Raw genomic sequence first — 20,647 nt, forward strand, 5'->3', positions numbered from 1 at the left:
TTTGGTAAATGATCTTCCTGCATGTGGTGACACGATCATATGAATTTTCTCCCATATTCCTAAAATGTGGTGAATTACTATTGACGTTTTAAATGTTAAACTATCCCTGAAATCTTGGAATAAACTTAACTTGATCGTGTATTATCACTTCTATGTGTGTTAGATTTGATCTGCTAATATTTCGATTAGAATTTTCACATCTCTGTGAGAGAATCTGGCTTATAATTTTCCTTTTTTATAATGTTCTTATCAGGTTTTGTATCTTAGTTTTGTTGGCTTAATACAACAAGTTAGAGAATATTTCCTCTTTTTCTGTTTCCTGGAAGGATTTATACACAAGTGGTGTTACTTAAATGTTTGGAAGAATTCACGGGGAAAGCCATCTGAGCCTTGAGATTTCTTTGTGAAGGGATTTTTTTATGTGAAGGGTTTAATGACTGATTAAATGTATACATATTATTTACATATAGGCCTATCAGATTTTCTTAGTCTTTTTCTTACAAAACTATTCTTGAAAGTGCGCTTATAGCATAGAATCATAATGGGTTATTTTGGAGCAAATCCAAGCAAGTCATGATGTAGTATCTTGTTGTCTGAACTGAAGGATGAACTTTCCCAAGAATTCTTGGTTCATGCTTTATTTCCAAAGCATCAGGAACTTTATGCTTTTTGACAGACAGAGAAATAATTTCTTCACCTCCTATTATACTCTTTTTCTCTCCTATAGGCTTGTAAATATACTGTCTCCCATGGTGTACTTTCTCTTTCTATTATACGGTCTTTGTGTGCTGCTTTGTTATTTGGTTATCTTCCCCCTTTGTGTATACTGGGTATACAATGAGTGATGCTGAATTGATTCTGTCACCAAGTACAATGTAAACAAAGTACAAGCACGTCTTTCTCATTTCCTCTGGGTAATGCCAAAAATTTTCCAGAATTTAAGGAGGGACTTAAACATACTTTGTACTTGAATTATATCCCCTCTCCCTCTTTTAGTTTTGTTCTTTAAATATTTTTAATACAAACAATCTTTTCAGCTCTTCCTTTTGGGTCTTATAGCTGCAAAAAACACTGGCTGATACACCAAGAAATAATATATTCAATTCTATATTTGGAGCCCTTGATAAAAATAGGTGAAAAAAATTCTACTTTGGGCTGGAAGTTGATAAGAAAAAAATGTTTCACAAAAAGTCTGTCCTAGTTGAAACTTATTGTTTTACATAAACATTTTTCATTTTACAAATGAATTCAGTAGAATTCCCCTTTAAATAGCAGCTTCCTGAGTTTATTATAGGTTGCTAACTATTTCATAGAGATAATGAAGAAAAGGAAGTCTGGGATATGAAGATTACTAATTGTTGAAAGTCATTTGGAAATGAATTAACAGTAATTTGAAATTGTAATGAAACTCAGTAGATGAATAGTTTAATCTGAAAATCTGAATTTATATCACAAATGTGTGTTATCTGAAGGGAGGCAAAGTTCTGGTCCACGCAGTCCTAACTCCCCATTGGTGTCCCTTTTGCAAATAAATATGTGAAGAAATTTAAGCAAACGAGATCATGAAATACGTGACCAGAACTGCGAAATATTCAGAGACCTATACGGAGAGATTTTCTCTGTACTTAAAATATAGAACTTTGAAGAGATACCATTACCAGCAAAGAAAAATTGTTTTCATGAGGTTCAGTAACTCAATAATGACAAGATTAAGAAAACTGCAAATTATCAAGGAGTATAAAATATTTAAGTCACTGTCATGAAGATCCACATATTCTGGTCTTCACATCACAAGAAACAAAGGAATATATAGACATGGCAACATTTGCCTAAAAATATTTTCCTTTTTAAGAGCACACTTAATGTGATGAGCACAGAGCAATGTACAGAGTTGTTGAATCATTGTATTGTACACACGAAACTAATATGACACTGCATGTTAATCCTACTTCAGTAAAAAATATATTTTACTTTTAATATTCTCAATTTTTGCAGGTAATATTCTAATTCTTTTCTAAAAAGTAAGTTCAAGATCAGACTTATATAATTAATTAGAACATTTTTATTGCCTTTCTTTACCCAGCAAGCATAAAACAATAGTTGCTTTATCATAGCTGTTTAAATATTTAGCATATAAGAAAACAAATGCATTTTTTTCTCTAGGTAGTGCTCTTTGTAAAAAAAAAAAAAAAGAAAACATACGGCTAGAATTGAGATTGATTGCTTTGATAAAATTATGTGACGTTTTTTGTTGCAAACTTGGTCTTTTTTTCAGGTGGTGGTTAGAAGTTAGCTGGATAATGGATTTCCATCCTCATTAGTCAGTGAGCCACCAATCTTAGGTATGAGGTCATTGGCTCAGAGATGATTAATGTTTAGTGAAATTCTTAATCACTGCAATCGTTTTTAAGAGTAGCTCCCAAGATTCAGAATTGACAAAAATGATTTCACTTTTATTTTTTCTTCCCTCTCCCATTTTGGATGGGCTTGCTTTCACACACGCAAACACTAGCCTTTGGAAATGCTTCTTCCCATATGGCCATTAGGCTTGTCCCAAATATCGTAAACTTGTAGAACACAAATACAGGAAAGAGCCAATAACCAGATGGCCGTGTGGTGTCCTATCTTCCTAACTCTCCCAATGCTTATTCATTAATTCATGTAAAAATTTAAAGGGTCTTCTGAATTGTCCAAGGAAGACTGACTTATGTCCAATATAGTTTTAGTGTTAAGTGTATTTAATGGCATCATCTCCATGAAAATTGGTATTTATGGTAAATTTCTATTAATTAGCCTACTTTATTAGCAAGAGTATCTACAACATGTTTCACTACATGGAAGGTTTTTTTTTTTTAAACCACAATTTATTTTAAAATATCCCATCTTTGCTTCTTTCGTACCTCGAATTTCAGCAGGAACTACTAATGTGCTATTCAGTTGAAAGATGATTTGTTTTTAGAAACTTAAATATAGAGAACAGAAGGTTGCTGGAGGGGGAATGGGCTAAATGGGTAAGGGGCATTAAGGAATCTACTCCTGAAATCACTGTCACATTATATGCTAACTTGGATGTAAATTAAACAAGAAATAAATTAATTAAAAAAATAAAAATAAAATGGTGAAAATAATGTAAAAAAAAGATCATTTGTTTTTTAATCCTAGGATTTTGAAATCTTTATCCACATGCAGAAGCACTGTATGAAAGGAGAGAAGCAGCTATAAATCAGAAGGAAGGTAGAAAACATATTTACTAGGGTCTGTCTTTGCTTGTAGTTCTCGGGCTTGATTGAGGAGGTTCTCGCTCTCGTCCTTATGGTAAATAATTTGAGTATCAATCCCACTCACAGCCTACAAAGGAATTGTATGGAAAGAATAAGAATGACAGCAGAAGAAACCCACTTCTCATGGATTGAAGATTTAAATGACACCGTTTCTCTGCTAAACACCAAGCAAGACTCGTACAACTTCATTTCCGTAGCTCCAAATCAAAGTCAAATGTGAACAGGAAAAGATAAAGTGCATGACGTTTTCACGGTAAACATTTTTCAAGGAAAATTCAGTGAATCCAGAACAGTGCCTGGTCAAGTCCCCTCTGAAGCACTTGTCAAATAGAAGCCACTCAATAGTTTTTGAGTTGAAAAAATGTGAATGTGTGCATAAAGCAACTTCTCTATCAGCATGGGGTGATCTTAAATATGGTTTATTCAGGGACTGTGGTTTAAAAATGCTGTCAAAAAGACACTGGCATTTGCTGACAGGAGTATGGCACATCTTGAACTACTGAAACCTTCATAACACAAATAAAATGCTGTTTTCTTAGTTTTCTTGCCCTTTCTGCCATCTGTATTACACTGGAAGCTCAAGAGATGACATTAGAAAACAGAAAACTCATAAGCTGGGAAACGGCAGCATGTAAATGAACTTTAAAATAAGGGAATACTCGGTGTGTGTGTGTGTGTGTGTGTGTGTGTGTGTGTGTGTACCTGGCTGGCTCTGTTGGTGGAGCGTGAGACTCTGTCTTGGAGTTGTGAGTTCTAGCCCCACGTTGGGTGTAGAGATTACTTCAAAACAAAATCTTAAAAAAATAAGGGAACACTCACATCATAAATTCGGTCAGTGATGTTCAAAGCCAATTCTGCTGTGTCATTGGCTTCGCTAACATAATTGGCAATATTTTCATAGACATTTGAAGCGTCCAAAGCCTTCTGTACCAGCCCGTTCATATCTGAACTGTGCAAATTCCTGTAAAAGAAGAAACTTGTCCTTTTTCTCTTTCTTACTTTTTTGGGAAATGGGACTATTGTTATGGCTTGATTGGAATACTTCCGGGACCACAGGGACCTCCTTCCTGTTATTTAAAGTCACTTGGCTTGGAAAGGTTTTCCCCAGCTGCCTTTCCTAGGAGCACATCTTCTTTGCTTTCCTCTGCCTTTGGTGCCCCTAAGACTTTACCCCATTTTGGCTTCATGGAAGCTGTTTGCCTGGCAGGGGCCACAGGAAAAAAATGATGATTTAAATCAGCCCTCTGCGCCTCTTCAAGCAACGGCTTGTTTATATTGTGGCAGTCAGGCAAAGGAATGAACCCACAGTCCTCCCTCACCTACTTACCCAAATCAGCATTGTTACTTTCTACCCATAGAAGAAACCAAGGCTCTCAGAGAGGGTGCATAGCCACAGCGTGGTGTTAGGTCTTAGTGGCACTCTATTTACTCAACCTTTTGTTCACTTTATAACACATCATATTTTCCCTTTAAGAAGGGGAATGACACATACTGCGCATCTATGTGCAGATACTGGGCTGGACTTGTTCTATATAGTACGTCTTTGATTCTTATCACACCCATGAAGTAGACGTTGTTATTCCCTTTTTATAGAAGGAACCAGGATACAGGTTGTTATGACTTGTCTCACCCCTACGGCCCAGCTGCTTCTCTGAAGTGCAAAGCCCTTCTCATGCCCCTTTCCTCCCTCGCCCCATACACCATGTTTTCTGCCTTTACCCCTTTCTGGACTCCTTAAGGTTCATCGAATATTTCTTGGGTACCCATCATGCAGAGGGCGCTCTCACATTGTGGCTGATAACGCTTCATGTCGCAGAGGATTGATGTGCGGTACAACAGGGACAAAACATGTGAAATGCTTGGTACCATGCCTGTCATCCGACAAACATCAGGGTTTATTATTATGCCGGAACTGTTTCTTGAACTGGAATTTCAAATTCTGAATATATTCATAGAATAATTCACTTTATTGACACTTTTTCCTCCATAATATAAGCACCGCTTTACTTCTGCAGCTCATCCTGAATCCTTTGTCTCTATTTTATTCCGTTTTATTTATTTATTTATTTTTAGGGGCGCCTGGGTGGCGCAGTCGGTTAAGCGTCCGACTTCAGCCAGGTCACGATCTCGCGGTCCGTGAGTTCGAGCTCCGCGTCAGGCTCTGGGCTGATGGCTCGGAGCCTGGAGCCTGTTTCCGATTCTGTGTCTCCCTCTCTCTCTGCCCCTCCCCCATTCATGCTCTGTCTCTCTCTGTCCCCAAAATAAATAAACGTTGGAAAAAAAATTTTTTTTAAAAAGAACTTTAAGTTTTTGATTTTATTTATTTGACAGAGAGAGAAAGCACGAGTGGAGGAGGGGCAGAGAGAGGAGAGAGAGAATCCCAAGCAAGCTCTGTGCTGACAGTGCAGAGCCTGATGTGGGGCTTGAACTCATGAAACTGAGATCCTGGCTTGAACTGAAATGAAGGGTTGGATGCTTAACTGATTTGAGCCACCCAGGCGCCCCTCAATTTTATTCAGTTTTAAATCCACCAGTGCCACATTTTCTCAGTTCATGGCTTAGTTCATGGCTAGTATCATTTTATTCATCAGTAACTTCCGGAAGATTCTCGTGACCCAGTATGTGACATTGCAGATCCCACACTGGCTCACCACTTCCAACTGTCCTGACCTATTAAGCTGTGTGCTGTTTTGGGCTCAGAGTGACTTTTTCTGCATTGCTTTGGCTACTTTCCTCTCTTTTGTCCAAGGTCGTCATCACTCGTTCCTCTCCAGGAGGGCTGACTTATCCATTAGGCATAATAGAGCCCCACAAAGATATGTTCATTTTATTTTTTTTTAAATCAGAAGAACAATGAGGATACTAAAATGATTACATTAGTTTTTATAACAATGTTATCATGACATATAATTTTAAATATTTTTATGGAGGAAGGGGCCCACAGAGGCAAAAGTACCTAGGGCCCATGAAAGTCATAATGCAACTCTGCTCTGCGGAGGTAGTTCTAATCCAAATACTTGGCACTTTTTCCTACCCATAAGCCCTTGTTCTTAGAAATGGCACAGAGAGTAAAATCAGCAAGTTTTAAAAAAAAGGGATAGAAAGAATAAAATGTTACAAGTATTCATTAATATTTTTAAATTGTGCTGGCTAGAATATTAAGATATAAGAAAGAGCTTGAAACAAAGCCTTTAGAGGTGCGTGGGTGGCTCAGTCGGTTAAGTGTCTGACTTTTTTTTTAAATTTTTTTTAACGTTTATTTGTTATTGAGAGACAGAGAGACACAGAGCATGAGCAGGGGAGGGGCCGAGAGATGGATAGACACAGAATCTGAAGCAGGCTCCAGGATCTGAGCTGTCAGCACAGAGCCTGATGCGGGATTTGAACTCACAAACTGTGAGATCATGACCTGAGCCGAAGTTGAACGCTTAACCAACTGAGCCACGCAGGCGCCCCAAGTGTCTGACTCTTGATTTCTGCTCAGGTCATGATCTTATGATTCATGGGCTCAAGCCCTGCATTGGGCTCTGTGCTGTCAGCACAGCTTGGGATTCTCTCTCTCCCTCTCTCTCTCTCTGCCCCTCCCCCGCTTGCTCTCTCTGTCTCTCTTTCAAAATAAATAAATAAACTTAAAACAAAAAGAAACAAAGTCTTTAATACTCTGTTTTCATTACTAGGCACAAAACAGGTACTGCATCAATACACAAAATAAAAATGTGCTTTTGAAATGGAAATTTCTTGATGAATTATGTTTATTTCTGTTTGAGGCACAAGAAGCAAATTGTTGGGTCACCAGATAGATGATGAAGAATATTCACATTTTGAGGGGAGGACATCTAGAAATTTGGGTGTTTCACTGAATATATTCAGTCTGAAATATCTTAAATGCAAAAGTGATTTCAGGGTGATTGACATTTCTGATCAGGTTTTCATGTAAAGCATGGGTAACTTACTTAGAATCATCCTAGAACACTGTTTCAGGGTGGCATTTAGTGAAAGTATGTGTTGGAACCCTATTGATAGGACATAGTCATTGAAATAAAGGGTAAAAGAAAAATGAAGACAGGAGCGCCTGGGTGGCTCAGTCGTTAAGTGTCCGACTTCGGCTCAGGACATGATCTCACAGTTTGTGAGTTCAAGCCCTGCATTGGGCTCTGTGCTGACAGCTCAGAGCCTGGAGCCTGCTTTGTATTCTGTGTCTCCCTCTCTCTCTGCCCCTTCCCTGCTTGTGCTCTCTCTCTCAAAAATAAATAAACATTAAAAATTAAAAAAAAAGAAAAAAGAAAAATGAAGACAGCCATAGGAGGGAATCTCAAAAACAATGTTATTCCAATACAGCACATTATCCAAATAATATTGTATCCAAGCTCCATTTTATTGGCTTGATCAAAATCACATTTACTGGAAGCATGATGCTAAGGTGGATACAATGCCATTTTGTACATGAAGAATTTACATAACATCTATTTCTCTCTCTCTCTCTCTCTCTCTCTCTCCTCTCTTTCCTTCAATTCTCAGAAGATTTGGAGGGATATTTGAAAATTTTGACAATCAGGAATAAAAAGGTAGTTTAAGTTTTGAACAAGAGTTAAATTGGTTCTTATTTTATCCATGACCTTTACTGATCCTTATTTCTAATTGCCAGATTTGTAGTCTTTCTCTATAATTATCTCATTATTTACCTATCATTTCAAGGTCATGAATTCAATTCCAGACTTTCAGTACATTTCAATTAACACTAATTGAGTGCCCAAAGGGTATGGGACTCTCTTCTAGATGCTGTGAGGAAAATTGGCAATTGATTTTCTCTTAATCAGGTGTTGAAATCAAACAGTTCCTGCTGGGCACTGTAGAATGTCCAGAGTATATATCAGAAGTCAGCTGTATTGCCAACTTCTAACCAGCTTTACTTAAGACCCTTGGGTGTGAAAGCTAATGCTGTCTGTGAAATAAGTATGTGATGGTGGCAGAATTAGACCTTGTAGAGGGATCTAATTGGGACCTTGTGAAGGGACTTGATAATATTTTGTGCAGCAGTTATGTCCCTAATAAAAATGCCTTAGTTCCCCTATTAATAACTGTGGAGCAGAACCACCCCTCACAACACAGGCCTCTAATCCGACAGATTTTTTTTTTTAATAAAAAACTCTCCCTAAAGCAATTGCAATAAACAATGATTGGCTGGCTCTTAGACCGACCAACTAACAAACCTTCAAATGAACAAACAAACACAACCCCAAGCCCAATTTGCTAATCTGTATCCCAGTAATTCTGACATGTGGAATTGAATAAAAATGAGTTATTCACCCTATGTAGTTATTTGCATTTCTAAAACCAGGATATTACCTGCTCAATTCATCAGCCTCTTGTTGAAGGTTCTGGGCATGGTCGACGGCTTCTTGGACTAAATCATGACTAAGGTTACTTAGGTTGGAGAGCTTTCCTTGTAGTTCATTTTTGGCTCCGTCTATTTCCGCATAAATCCCTGATGCATTCTAAAGAAAATGTTTGAAAAAGTGAATTGTTGAACATAGAAGGACTTAAAATCTTTTTCCCTTGGAGCACCAAAAGATAATCTCTATTCCTCCTTATCATGAGGTTTAGTAAATTTCAGGCTGGGTCTATACGCGTCTAAAATACTTCAAGTAGACTTTTATCTTTTTTTCTTGCATCTTTAACTCTTTCTCTATGGATTGCTTCCCCCACTTTCAGACATGCTCTGCCTTCTCCCACCTGAAAACAAAACAAAATGAAGATAAACCAAAAAAACCCTCCATTACCCATACATCTCCCCAATGTTATTACCTTACTTTTCTATTCACCGTATAGTAAAATATCGTCAAAAGAGTGTTTATGTTAGCTGTCTCTATTTTATCACTTTTTAACTCACTCTTTAACCCACTCCAGTCTGGTTTTTACTTCACTGCTCCAAAAAAACAGAAATTAAACTGATGATATCTATGTTACTAAATCTAATGAGCATCATTCATTTTTCCCAGTCACTCAAATAGTGATTCTCGACATTGTCACCATTCTTACGCCATGAACTTTTCCTTTTTCCATCTCCAACTGATTCTAAGCAGATTACTTTATTTTCTTTTTTATTTAGAAGACATCAATTGACTGTAGCAGGGAATTTTTTTTTTTTTTTCTGTACTCCTGATGTTTCCTCCCTATGAAGGGAGCTCAGTCACTGAAACCTCAGACCTCTCCACCCCTTTCCTAATTCTGCTCCTAAGAAAGGGACTGGTTTATTTGATTGGTAAATTTTGGGGGGGATAACTGTGTAGTCTCTGTTCAACTCTACGCTCTGCCTCTTGGTAGCAAGCCTGAGTTTTCCTGTGTTTGTCCATAATGAAAGTTGTTCTGGGCAGAGCCCCCACGTGAACCTTCCTGCAATGTTGCCTGTCTGAGCGGGCAGCTCTGCCTAATTCTGGGATTGAGTATTAGCCACCCCACTTGGCTAAGAGACCTAAAGCCATGTCCTCATCTTAGCTGCATCAGAAACGAAGGTGATGTTCTTGGGTCTCGTATTTACAATTTTATTTATTTTTCAACTCGTTTAGAACTTGGGAGCTGATAGAGGGTACTATTCTCCTCGGAGACTCCGATACCAACAAAGAAGAATCACAAACAACTCTTTGCCACCATCCTTCAGTCCCTTCCCCTCAAAGAAAACCCTATTATAGCTACATTCTTATGTACATCTTTCTCATATTTTAAGAGGAAAAGTGTTCCTTTTCTGTATGAGGCATGCTGCCCTGTTTTCTCCTCTTCTTGCTCCCTAACTAGTGGCTCCTCTCATGGATAAACATGCCCGGTTAACCTCTCCCATTAAAAACAAACAAACAAAACCTATTCCTTGACTCTAGCTTCCCCTCCAGCTTCTTTTCTTTGTTGATGGAGTGCATTCCACAGAAATGGTTCTTGCCAAGGTCCCCAGTGTCAGACACCCTATTGCCAGATCCATTCGACACTTTCCTGCTTTATGTACTGGATTTATTTCTGGTTTGTGACGGTGTTAGTCACTGTCGTTCCCCCCAAACTCTCTCTTTCCTTAGCTTCTGTGACACTGTTCTCTCTTGGGTCTCCTTTTTCACTGTCCAGGAAGGAGACTTCAAAAGCTGGTGTTGCTCACGCTTGACTCAGACTTTTCCTCTATGAATAATCTAACTTAGCTCTGCCAGCCTAGTCTTTCAAGTCTTCTAACCCACTCTGCACCATCCTACAGGAATGGCCATCTTTCTATTAAGCAAATCTGCTCATGTTATTTTCCCTCTCAAAATCAGCCAATTGCTCTGCAGGAACACATCTGATTACTCAGGTGGCTTCATCAACTGATCCCTCCTCTTTACAATCTCATCATTTCTCACCCGTCCCCACCCCATTATGTACCATGGTCAAACCTTGAGTAACCGATGCTTTAATGCTCCCTGATTTTTTTCTGGCCGCTCTACCTTTGCACATAATATTTTCTCTATCCAGGATAACTTTGCTTTCTTTTTCGTCTGACCCACCTGGAAAAGTTCTATGAATCCTTCGAGTTTCAGCTGAAATATCACTTCCTTTATGAAGCTACCCTTAATTTCTCCAGGATGAGTTCAGTGTTGTTATATATTTCTACTGTTCATGTATCACACTACTATAATAATTTTGCATGATTATTCCACCCACCAGACTACATAATTGTGGAAGGCAAGATTTGTGTCTAGTTTATTTTTGTATTCTCAGAATGTAGCATAGTTCTTAGCACAAAGGGTTTATTTCTGTGGAGACAGTATTAAGTCTCTAGCTATTTGGTAGATCATCTGGGGAACAACTTTGAAGAAAATTATATTTAGTTGTATAAGCAGAAAGAATACCATGGACCTTCCACCTTTACTTATTAATTCATTAAATAAATATTCAGCATATGCCCACTGTGTGCCAGGCACTCTTTTAAGAGATAGAATGCATAACTATGAATATAGTCTCTGCTTTCAGGGAATTTACAACCTAGTGGGAATATATAGATTATAGATAAATGGTCAAATAATTGAACAAGTTAATTTCAGAGAGTAAAAAGTGTTTTGAATAAAATAGTATGAGTGGGATGAGTTGGAGAGTGATTGAAGGTAAAAACACCATTTGCATTGAATGTCACAAGGATGCTAGTCATTTAAAGATCTGGAGACAGCAGGTGCAAAGGTCCTGAGGTGAGGAAAAGTGCGGTGTGTTTGAAAAATAGAGCAGAGTTGGAGGGTGACAGAGAGGAGTGGACTGGAAGGTAGTGAGTGGGGAAGTGGATTGAGGTAGAGTGATGGGTCAGAGTCAGGTCACTTAGGAACCATGGTAAAATGACCTTGTTTCTTACTCTAAGTTTCACTGGAGGTTTTTGTGTGGGAGAAATAATATTTTTAAGGGATTGTTCTGCTACTGGATGGAGACTGAGTCTTGAGGGGCAAGAGTGGAGGTAAATGAACAGGTAGGAGGCTCCTTTGGCAGTTCATGCTGGAGAGGAGGTAGCCTGGACTGCAGAGTAGAAGCAGCGAAGGGAGTGGTCAGAAACCAGGACTCCTTTTGGAGATAGGGTCAATGGGTCTTATCGAAACGGGAAGGAGGAGAGAGGAGAAATCAACAATGACTCTAGAGTTTTGATTTGAGCAAATGGGGTTGTGCCGGTTACTGAGGTGGGGAAGAAGCAAGTTTTATTCAGAATGTGTTAAGTTTGATATGACTATTACACATCTAAGTGGTAGATAAAATCCCTGAGTTCTTACTGGAAAACTTTAAGTAAGCATTTGGATATGAGTCTGGAACTCAGTGGAAGTGTGAAAGCTGGAGGTATAAATTGTGGGGTCATGCATATAATTGTTCTTTAAAGCCACGGGATTCAATGCAATCAGCTAGGGAGAAAGGATAAGTACCAAAGAGGGCCCAGGACTGAGAATGGAGCCATTCATTATCAAGAGCAGGGATGGACCAACAGCTCAGGGCCACATACAGCTCGAGGCTTCTTTCTACACAGCTCCTAGCTAAGGACATTATCTAAATTTTTGAAGAGTTGTAAAAAATAAAAACAAACAAAAAATAAAAAAAAAAACCACACAGAAAAAAAGGGAGTGTGGTTATACGTGGCCTGCAGAGCCTAAAATAGGTACTACACAGAAGATGTGCAGAGGTGAAGCTAGCAGAGGAGGCTAGAAAAAAGTCTCCAATGAGGTGGGAGGAGGACCAGGTGAGGGGGGAGGGTACTGGAGGAGCCAGGATGAAAACTCTGAGTGTTTAAATAAGGAGAAAAGGTTAGTCAGCAAGGAGGCTAAGAATGCTGAGGAGGGAGAAGTAACCGTGGTTTTGGTTATGTTGAGTTCACTGATGACGTGGACAAGAACAGTCTCGGTGGAGGGGCGTGAAATCCCATTTGGAGTGGGTTGTGTACCGAAGGCAGCAGATGGCTGGAAGGTGGATATGCCAGCTATAAATGACTCTCGAGGTGTTTTGCTGTGAAGTTGAGCAGAGTAGAGTAATGAATGGGACAGAGATTAGAGGCATGCAGGCAAGGGCTTTCTTCTTTTAAAGGATAGGAGATACTTACACATGTTTCCATGTTGGCAGCAATGGTTCAGTAGAGAGTAAGAATGGGACCAAAGAGAAGACAGAGGGCATACTTTCAGGGGGAAACCCGCGGCCCCGTTCTTGAGGTGGGGAAGGATGGGATTCAGAGCACAGGTGAGGAGATGAGACTTCAACAGGAGAAGGGATGCTTCACTAATTATAGTTAGAAGGAAGGTAGATGTGTGCATAGAAATGCAGGTGGGCTGGTAGAACTGGGGAGAAAGATGAGGGAAATTCTCTTCTCTTTGTTCCTGTTTTTCAGTGAAGCATGAAGCAAATTCACCAGCCAGACTGATAGAAGGGAAGGTGAAGTTTTCACTATGTTGGCTTCTCTGGTATGGCCATGATGCTGGGGATACTTGGGTTTACTGGGCTATGGGGAGAGAATTCTCATGTGCGTACAGTAAGGGAAGAGGTGGATAAAGAAGTTAAGGCTGTTTGCAAATAATGATTATACAGTAGTCCCCCCTTCTCTACAGAGAATATATTCCCAGATCCTCAGTGGGTACCTAAATCTGTGAATGGTACCAAACCCTGTATATACTATGTTTTTCCTATGTGTATAAGTCTATGATAAAGTTTAGTTTATCAGTTAGGCTCAGTAAGAGTGTAATAATAATGAGTAATAATCAAATAGAACAATTATAACAATATATTCTAATAAAAATTGTGAGAATGTGGTCTCTCTCTAAAAATGTCTCATTGTACTGTACTCACCCTTCTTGTGATGATGTGAGATAATAAAACGTCTATGTGATGAGATGAATTGAGGTGAACGAGGTAGGTATTGTGATGTAGCATTAGGCTATAGGAGGGATAAGCAGGGTGGGCTGGAGGAAAGGCTTGTTGGGCGGGAGAAGTTATGGGGGCCGGAGGTCTGAGAGCTGGTGGGCTCATCCATCTCGATTTTGGTGTCACCAAGGATAGTGATGGGAGTAGGGATGGAGAGGAAGACAGGGAGCTTGGCGCTGATACAGTCGAAGAAGAATGACATGGTGATCAGATGACTTTAAAATGATCTCCTTTCAGTAGCTAGGAGCCACGCGTGGCACTATTGAGCACTTGAAATAAGGCTAATTCAATGGAGGAATTCCATTTTAATTTCTTTCATTTTTAGTCGTTTAAATTTAAACAGTCATATGTGGGTAGTGCCGCCATGCAATGAGGAAAACTGAAAACTTCAGTCTCCTGATCCTACTTCTGTAACTCCAAGTTAACTTGACAGATTTGAATTGCATTCCACTGTTGTTCTGTGACAATGAGCCGCTGTTCCGATCTGTTATAAATACAAACCTACAGGCCACATGCATCCCTACCTTTATTATATCATCAAGTTCTGAAAGGGTCAGACGGGGTGTTGTCAGAGAATCCAAAGACGTCTTCAGAGAAGCATTCACCCCTTCCATCTGTTCCCTCACTCTCTCGTGTTGTTTCTGTGGGAAGGAAGCGTAAGATACAGCAGAAGAGAAGGTCACTGTAGAGAAAGCATCAGGCAGAATGGTCAATGTCACCTCCTGTCCTTGTGCTCAGACAAATCTAGGTTCCTCTCACGGCCCCAAGACTTAATTGCTGTATAACTTTGGGGAATTCTACTCATGTCATGCTCCGTTTTTTCATTTATAATGTGGAGGTAACAAATGTAAGCACTTTGGGAGCTCTGAAGCACTTAGGTATGATTATTGCTCCAAACACCATCATCTCAAGGGGAGTGACCACTTCAGAGAGAGCCTTTGACTTTTTCTCCACAAATGTAGAAAGTGGGACACTGGATGTGGAAGTGCACAGAAGCTCTATACTCGCACTAAGTGGAAAATGAATTAATTCAGAAAGGCATTTCATGTGCTGACTTTGGGCCAGGTACGGATAGCTCATTTGGATAGTGATAAAGCATATACAAAACAATCTTAAAGTCCTTAAAAAGATTTTTTTAAATGGCCCTACTATGAAAGCATGACACTGTGATCTTGCTTCCTGGCACTCTGAGCTCGTAATGTTAGATGCTCAGACTTTTTGAGGAGGGAAAATGGCCCAAGTGTTAATCTATTTTTTGATGAATGTTTTCATTTCTACCTTCGCTGTTGGGTTCTAGAAACAGGCATGTTGTGATTTTGAAGAAATATTAGATAGCCTCAAATGAGTCTGGAGTTTGAAAGCAACACAGAATGATACTTTAAGAGGGAAAAGTAAAAGACTCATTTTACAATCTGAGCAAAAAATGAGTCAAAGTTACTTTAGAAGTGGTAATTTGAATGGAGGTTGAAATATATGACTTATGGTATGATCCAAGATATCATGGGAATAATTACAGAAGCCCAGATATAGAAGGACACACTTCCTAAATTCATCTCAGTGTCTTTCGTGTTCCCCTGCAGTCTTTTCTAATTTAGGGAAGGAAGATGGAAGCATCTTCTCCAAACACGTTGCAACAGGGGAAGATATAGGTCCAAGGACAGAAAAGAACCCCATTTTAACATCTTAATGCAAGAACCTTCCAAAATCAATTTCCCCTTAATACAGTGTGACTATCTGGGGTTAATTACTCTTGTCTCCACAAGCAGCGGGAGTCACACAGCTCTATACAAAAGCAGTATCTTAACATAAGAGTATTATCTACTTGGCAATGAAATCATGCCATTTGCAGCAACGTGGATGGAACTGGAAATGAAATATGCTGAGTGAAATAAGTCAGTCAGAGAAGGACAGATAACATATGTTTTCACTCATATGTGGATCTTGAGAGACTTAACAGAAGACCATGGGGGAAGGGAGGGGGAAAATACAAACAGAGAGGGAGGGAGGCAAGCCACAAGAGATTTTTAAACACAGAGAACAGGGGTGCCTGGGTGATGCAGTCGGTTAAGCGTCTGACTTCAGCCAGGTCACGATCTCGCGGTCCGTGGGTTCGAGCCCCGCGTCGGGCTCTGGGCTGATGGCTCAGAGCCTGGAGCCTGTTTCCGATTCTGTGTCTCCCTCTCTCTCTGCCCCTCCCCCGTTCATGCTCTGTCTCTCTCTGTCCCAAAAATAAATAAATGTTAAAAAAAAAAAATAAACACAGAGAACAAACTGAAGGTGGATGGGGAGGGGCTTGGGGGAGAGGGGAAATGTGTGATGGGCATTGAGGAGGGCATTTGTTGGGATGAGCACTGGGTGTTGTATGGAAGCCAATTTGATAATTAAATTTAAAAATTTGATTAATGCAAAAAAAAGAAAAAGAAAAAAAATAAAATAAGGGTATTAAGGTAGGTAAGGAAAGGAGGTGGAAAAGGTTGGTATTATTTAGCTCGTTCAGAGAGGTTTTCCTTCTGAGACCTGACACCTGTCGGAAGATCTTGTATCTGGTCCCCTTAAGGGAATGCAGGTAACACCCCGAAGTCAGAGCCAAACTTTAAAGCCTTGTGGTAACAGCACTGAGTGGTAGGTTCATTTGCAGTAGTTGGAAAATGATGTTTCAAGTTAAGGGGTTTATCACTTATCATATACTGTACTCATCATATACAGCCTCAGACAGAAATGAATAAACTTAGCTTTGAAACAAAGATGCTCCCACAGAAAGAAGGTCAATTTGAACAAAAGAGAGTTTTGAAAACTAATAATTATGAAAATGATACACAATTAGCACTATTAGCCATGCTCAATATCCATTTCACATATGCAAAGAATAAAAAAAATCCTGATTCTTAAAAAATGATAGGAAGAGTTCTGGGGGGGGGGTGCAGAGCTTTGGTTAAGTTAATTGTGCTTTTCAAAATATAGAATCTTACATTCATCTGATGAAGATTTTTATTATTCCTAGTTGTGTGGCTACTGTTTGCACATATCAAAACGGTTAAAGTGTGTGGTTATTTTTGGTTTTGTAAAAAGATCAGAAATTTGGTGTGATTCTTTTCTAAGATGTGCTGTAGGTCTGACAGTGAAATGTGAAATTGCAATACTTAAGTATAGTAGGGAAGACAGATCCGTTAACAGCTGATCGCAGTACAGAAACGGGAATGTCACAAGGTTTGTCATGGGATTGCTGAAGAAAGCACCTGTTAACTTGGGGATAGGGAGTAGGCCTCCTGGAGGAGGTGCCTGGGACTATCCAGGCAAAAGAGAAAGGAAAAAGAAATCCATTCCAGGCAGATGGGATTACTGGGAGTGTGATGTTGCCTGCACTGAACACGTCAGGCAGGGACACAACAAAAGGCAAGGCCAAGGAGGCTGGCAAGGGTCGATCAGAGATGGTTCCTCATGGCATGTGAAGGACCATAGACTGTCCTATAGGACAGTGTCTCAAATGTTCTTAACCATAACCCACAGTAAAAAATGAATGTTTTGTTGCAACACTAAAGCAGAAATGTGATGAAACCAGACTTTCCTATACATGAGGTGCTTTGATATTTTCTATTCTGTTCTTTCCATTCCATTCTATTCCATTCTATTCTATTCTATTCTATTCTATTCTATTCTATTCTTCCATCCATTCTCCTTTTTTTTTGGTCTTTTAAAAAAATGCTTGTTGTTTTTTGTTATTTGTTATAGTTGTTATTCAACTATACTTCAACTTTTTAAAAAGAGCTGGTTACAACCCTCCAAACTCATTTTATGATCACTCAGTGGTTTACAAGCTGAAGCATCAAAGGCAGTGCTATGGGTCAGGAGGAGAAAATGAAGGGTTTTAACAAGAGCAAGTCCCCAGGACTGTAATGGAGGTGGCTGATCAGTATGGGTGGGGAGGGTGGGTGGGAAGGGAGAAAGAATGGAAGGGAGAAAGGGAGAGGCTATTTTGGTTGCTATCTTGACCATTATTGTTCTAAAAGATATTGACTCAGGGATTCCTCCTATTAGAAAATGGTGGTGACAAGTGTAATTAACTTGTTTTTTTCAGTTTTTATTTATTAAGTAATCTCTACACCCAATGTGGGGCTCGAACTCATGACCCCAAGATCAAGAGTCACATGCTCTTCTGACTGAGCCAGCCAGAGATGCCCCAAGGGAAATTCACTTTTATTTAGGAAAATGTTCAGTGACTTACTGAGAGATGGTGATGACTGAAAATCAGGGCGGAGAGCCTCAGTTAAGTTGGTTTCGAAGACAATAAAAATAAACACAACTGAATTAATGAATTTGCTCACAGTTGCTTCCTATTTTTTGACATTGTTATTTTACTCTCATCTGTATAAGTCTGTCCAAAGATACACACAATCTCCCTATCAGAGGATGGCCCCTCTCGATCGTGGTGGCTGTGAGTGCCTGCATTGCTTGCAACAGCCGTGACCACCACCAGATCTAAGCCCCCTAAGGTGGGCATGCACAAATCCTGCCCCCCATAGGGATCCTGGCCTTTGCAAGCTGTGGCTACGTCTGGGAATTTCTCTCACCTCTTTGTATCTGCCTGACCTTTGGCTTGAATTAGATTCCGTATCTGTGTGCATACCGACCAGCCAGGCTGTGCAATTTGCTTATCTCGCCTTTCCAGAAATTATACATACCCTCCTAGGCACATGTTTCTGAGTTGCTTTGATGTTCTAGTGCTCTCAGTTTAAAAAAGGAAAAACAGGCAAGCATAGGACTAGCACTTTGGTTACTCACTTGCAAGAACAACGTAGCCATACACATTGACACAGGCACCAAGAACAACTACATTCTTACTGGTGCGAAAGCGAAACAATTAGAATGATTTCAACTTGATTTTAGGTGCACACGCTTACATTAGCAAGTTAAAGCGGCAAAACATGGACAAATCTTTTAAAGCTATGAATATCTGAATGTACCAATATTTTACAAAAATCGCGAGCCAACTGTCCCTCCTTGTTGTAACTTTGTGTCATATGTGTCTGAAATGCATTTACGGGTGGGACGTCCACCGTACCTCGAGGTCCCGCTGCCTGGCTGCTGTGGCTCTGTTCATGTCTTCGGCGTCCCTGACGCGGTCAAGGGCCTGGTCAAGTGATTCCTGGAGGTCTGACAACTTAGCATTGTGGTCATCCAGCTGCTCCAGCACAACAGGAAACAGGGAGCGAGTATCATTGTACAGCCGCTGCCAGTTCTCAGCTTGGTTCAGCACTGGCAAGACATGGACACAGAAACTGAGTCTGGGCTTCTCCTGTCTCCTCTCATTCCATCCAGCATCCAGCAAAGACGCAAACTTGTCAGGCCATGCCTTCCTTAGCAATAGAGACTGAAGCTCTGGTTCGCAAAACTAGCCCCATGTCCTATACTGGAAGAAAGAAATCCTATTTTGTAGGATTGAGAGCCCCTGGATGGCAGTCAGCCAAAAAAAAAAAAAAAAAAAAAAAAAAGGAGTTTGGTTCGTTTTCCCATCGAGATGATGATTTATGTGGAAACTGTGTTGTTATTATACTGTGTTTATTATTACCCAGGTTATTAGTAATTTTACCATAAAAAAGGGTTTGGATGTACCATAGTTTTACTATTAAAAATAACCCAAATTATCTTGTCTGTTACCGACAAGTGATGTTCACAGCCGCTCATTTTCTGTATTCTCTCCGGGCAAGTGCTTTCAGTTAGCTTCTTTAGGTCAAACCTAAACCATTACTTTGGTAATGAAGAGTTACCGTTGACTTTGTGATATGAAGGCTGAATGACAAGGATATAGTCTTAAATTCTGTATATGTCTTAATTCTCTGATCAAGGTAGTATGCATTGACTATGTGCCTTCATGCTATTTTCCCTCCAGGGAGTATCAGTCTGTCTCTTGGAGGTCTTGTATTTTCTTTCATCTGTGTGAGCACAAGATGCAAGTTCATAGCTGAGTAAAGAGAGTGGTTAAAAAACGCATCCACGAGGTTGGAAGGTGGCTAAGTGGGGGATGTGGTTGGTTTCATTTCCCCAGGGCAGACTCGTTAAAATTCCCAAACAGGCAAGAAATGTGGAAGCATCCGTCTATGACATTAGATCTCCAGCCTTCCTGAGTGCTGCCTTCATCCTGACTCAGAAATGGGGCTCGAGGTTCGTCTTGAATTCTTACTGTTTAAGACTTAATACGTTTGCGGGGCGCCTGGGTGGTGCAGTCGGTTAAGCGTCCGACTTCAGCCAGGTCACGATCTCGCGGTCTGTGAGTTCGAGCCCCGCGTCAGGCTCTGGGCTGACGGCTCAGAGCCTGGAGCCTGTTTCCGATTCTGTGTCTCCCTCTCTCTCTGCCCCTCCCCCGTTCATGCTCTGTCTCTCTCTGTCCCAAAAATAAATAAACGTTGGAAAAAAAAAAGACTTAATACGTTTGCTATGGTAATATGCCTTTACGTGAAGAATGTTCCTCTTCTCAAATATTCGTAATAATTTGCAGCAGAAGTTGCTAGTAATGATCATAGGAAAATAACCCAGCGCAGGTGTTCTTAACCCTTTTTTTGTGCCATGGGACTCTTTGCAATCTAGTGAAAGCTTCAGACCCCCTCTTATAATGTATTTAAAAATGAATAAAGTAAAATACATAGACTTAAAAAGAAGACCGATATATTAAAAAACAAATTGGTACTATAAGAACACATATGCCTCTTCTATTTTGAATTACCGCTAAACTTAATGTTGTGAGATAAGAGCAACAGCTAGTATCTGATACCCAAATCCACGGCTTCTCTTGTTGATTGTGTAGATTAAAATGGACACAAATTCTTTGCAACTCTTCCCGTCGAGAGTGGGGTCTATTTCCTCACACCCTAAGTCTGGGCTGGTCTGGGCCAGTAGGATAGATGTGACATCTTTGAGTTCCACTCTTGCTTTCCTGGAAGGCTCCTGCTAAATGAATGAGGCTGGGCTAGTCTCCTTGAGGGTAA

General features: G+C 39.9%; 1 protein-coding gene across 2 annotated transcripts in view; it reads right to left on the reverse strand.

Moving 5' to 3' along the window:
• Positions 1-20,647, reverse strand: part of LAMA4 (laminin subunit alpha 4) — a 146,129-nt gene that overhangs the window by 45,979 nt on the left and 79,503 nt on the right. For both annotated transcript variants that reach the window (XM_006931958.4, XM_003986472.5), the window contains exons 12-16: positions 18,727-18,920; positions 14,192-14,308; positions 8,628-8,776; positions 4,101-4,242; positions 3,252-3,348 (exon numbers count right to left, since the gene is read on the reverse strand). In XM_006931958.4, coding sequence (XP_006932020.4) covers positions 3,252-3,348; positions 4,101-4,242; positions 8,628-8,776; positions 14,192-14,308; positions 18,727-18,920 — 699 coding nt within the window. The remainder of the gene's footprint in view (positions 1-3,251; positions 3,349-4,100; positions 4,243-8,627; positions 8,777-14,191; positions 14,309-18,726; positions 18,921-20,647) is intronic.

Source organism: Felis catus, chromosome B2 (genome assembly GCF_018350175.1).
Source record: "Felis catus isolate Fca126 chromosome B2, F.catus_Fca126_mat1.0, whole genome shotgun sequence".
Classification (NCBI taxonomy): Eukaryota; Metazoa; Chordata; class Mammalia; order Carnivora; family Felidae; genus Felis; species Felis catus.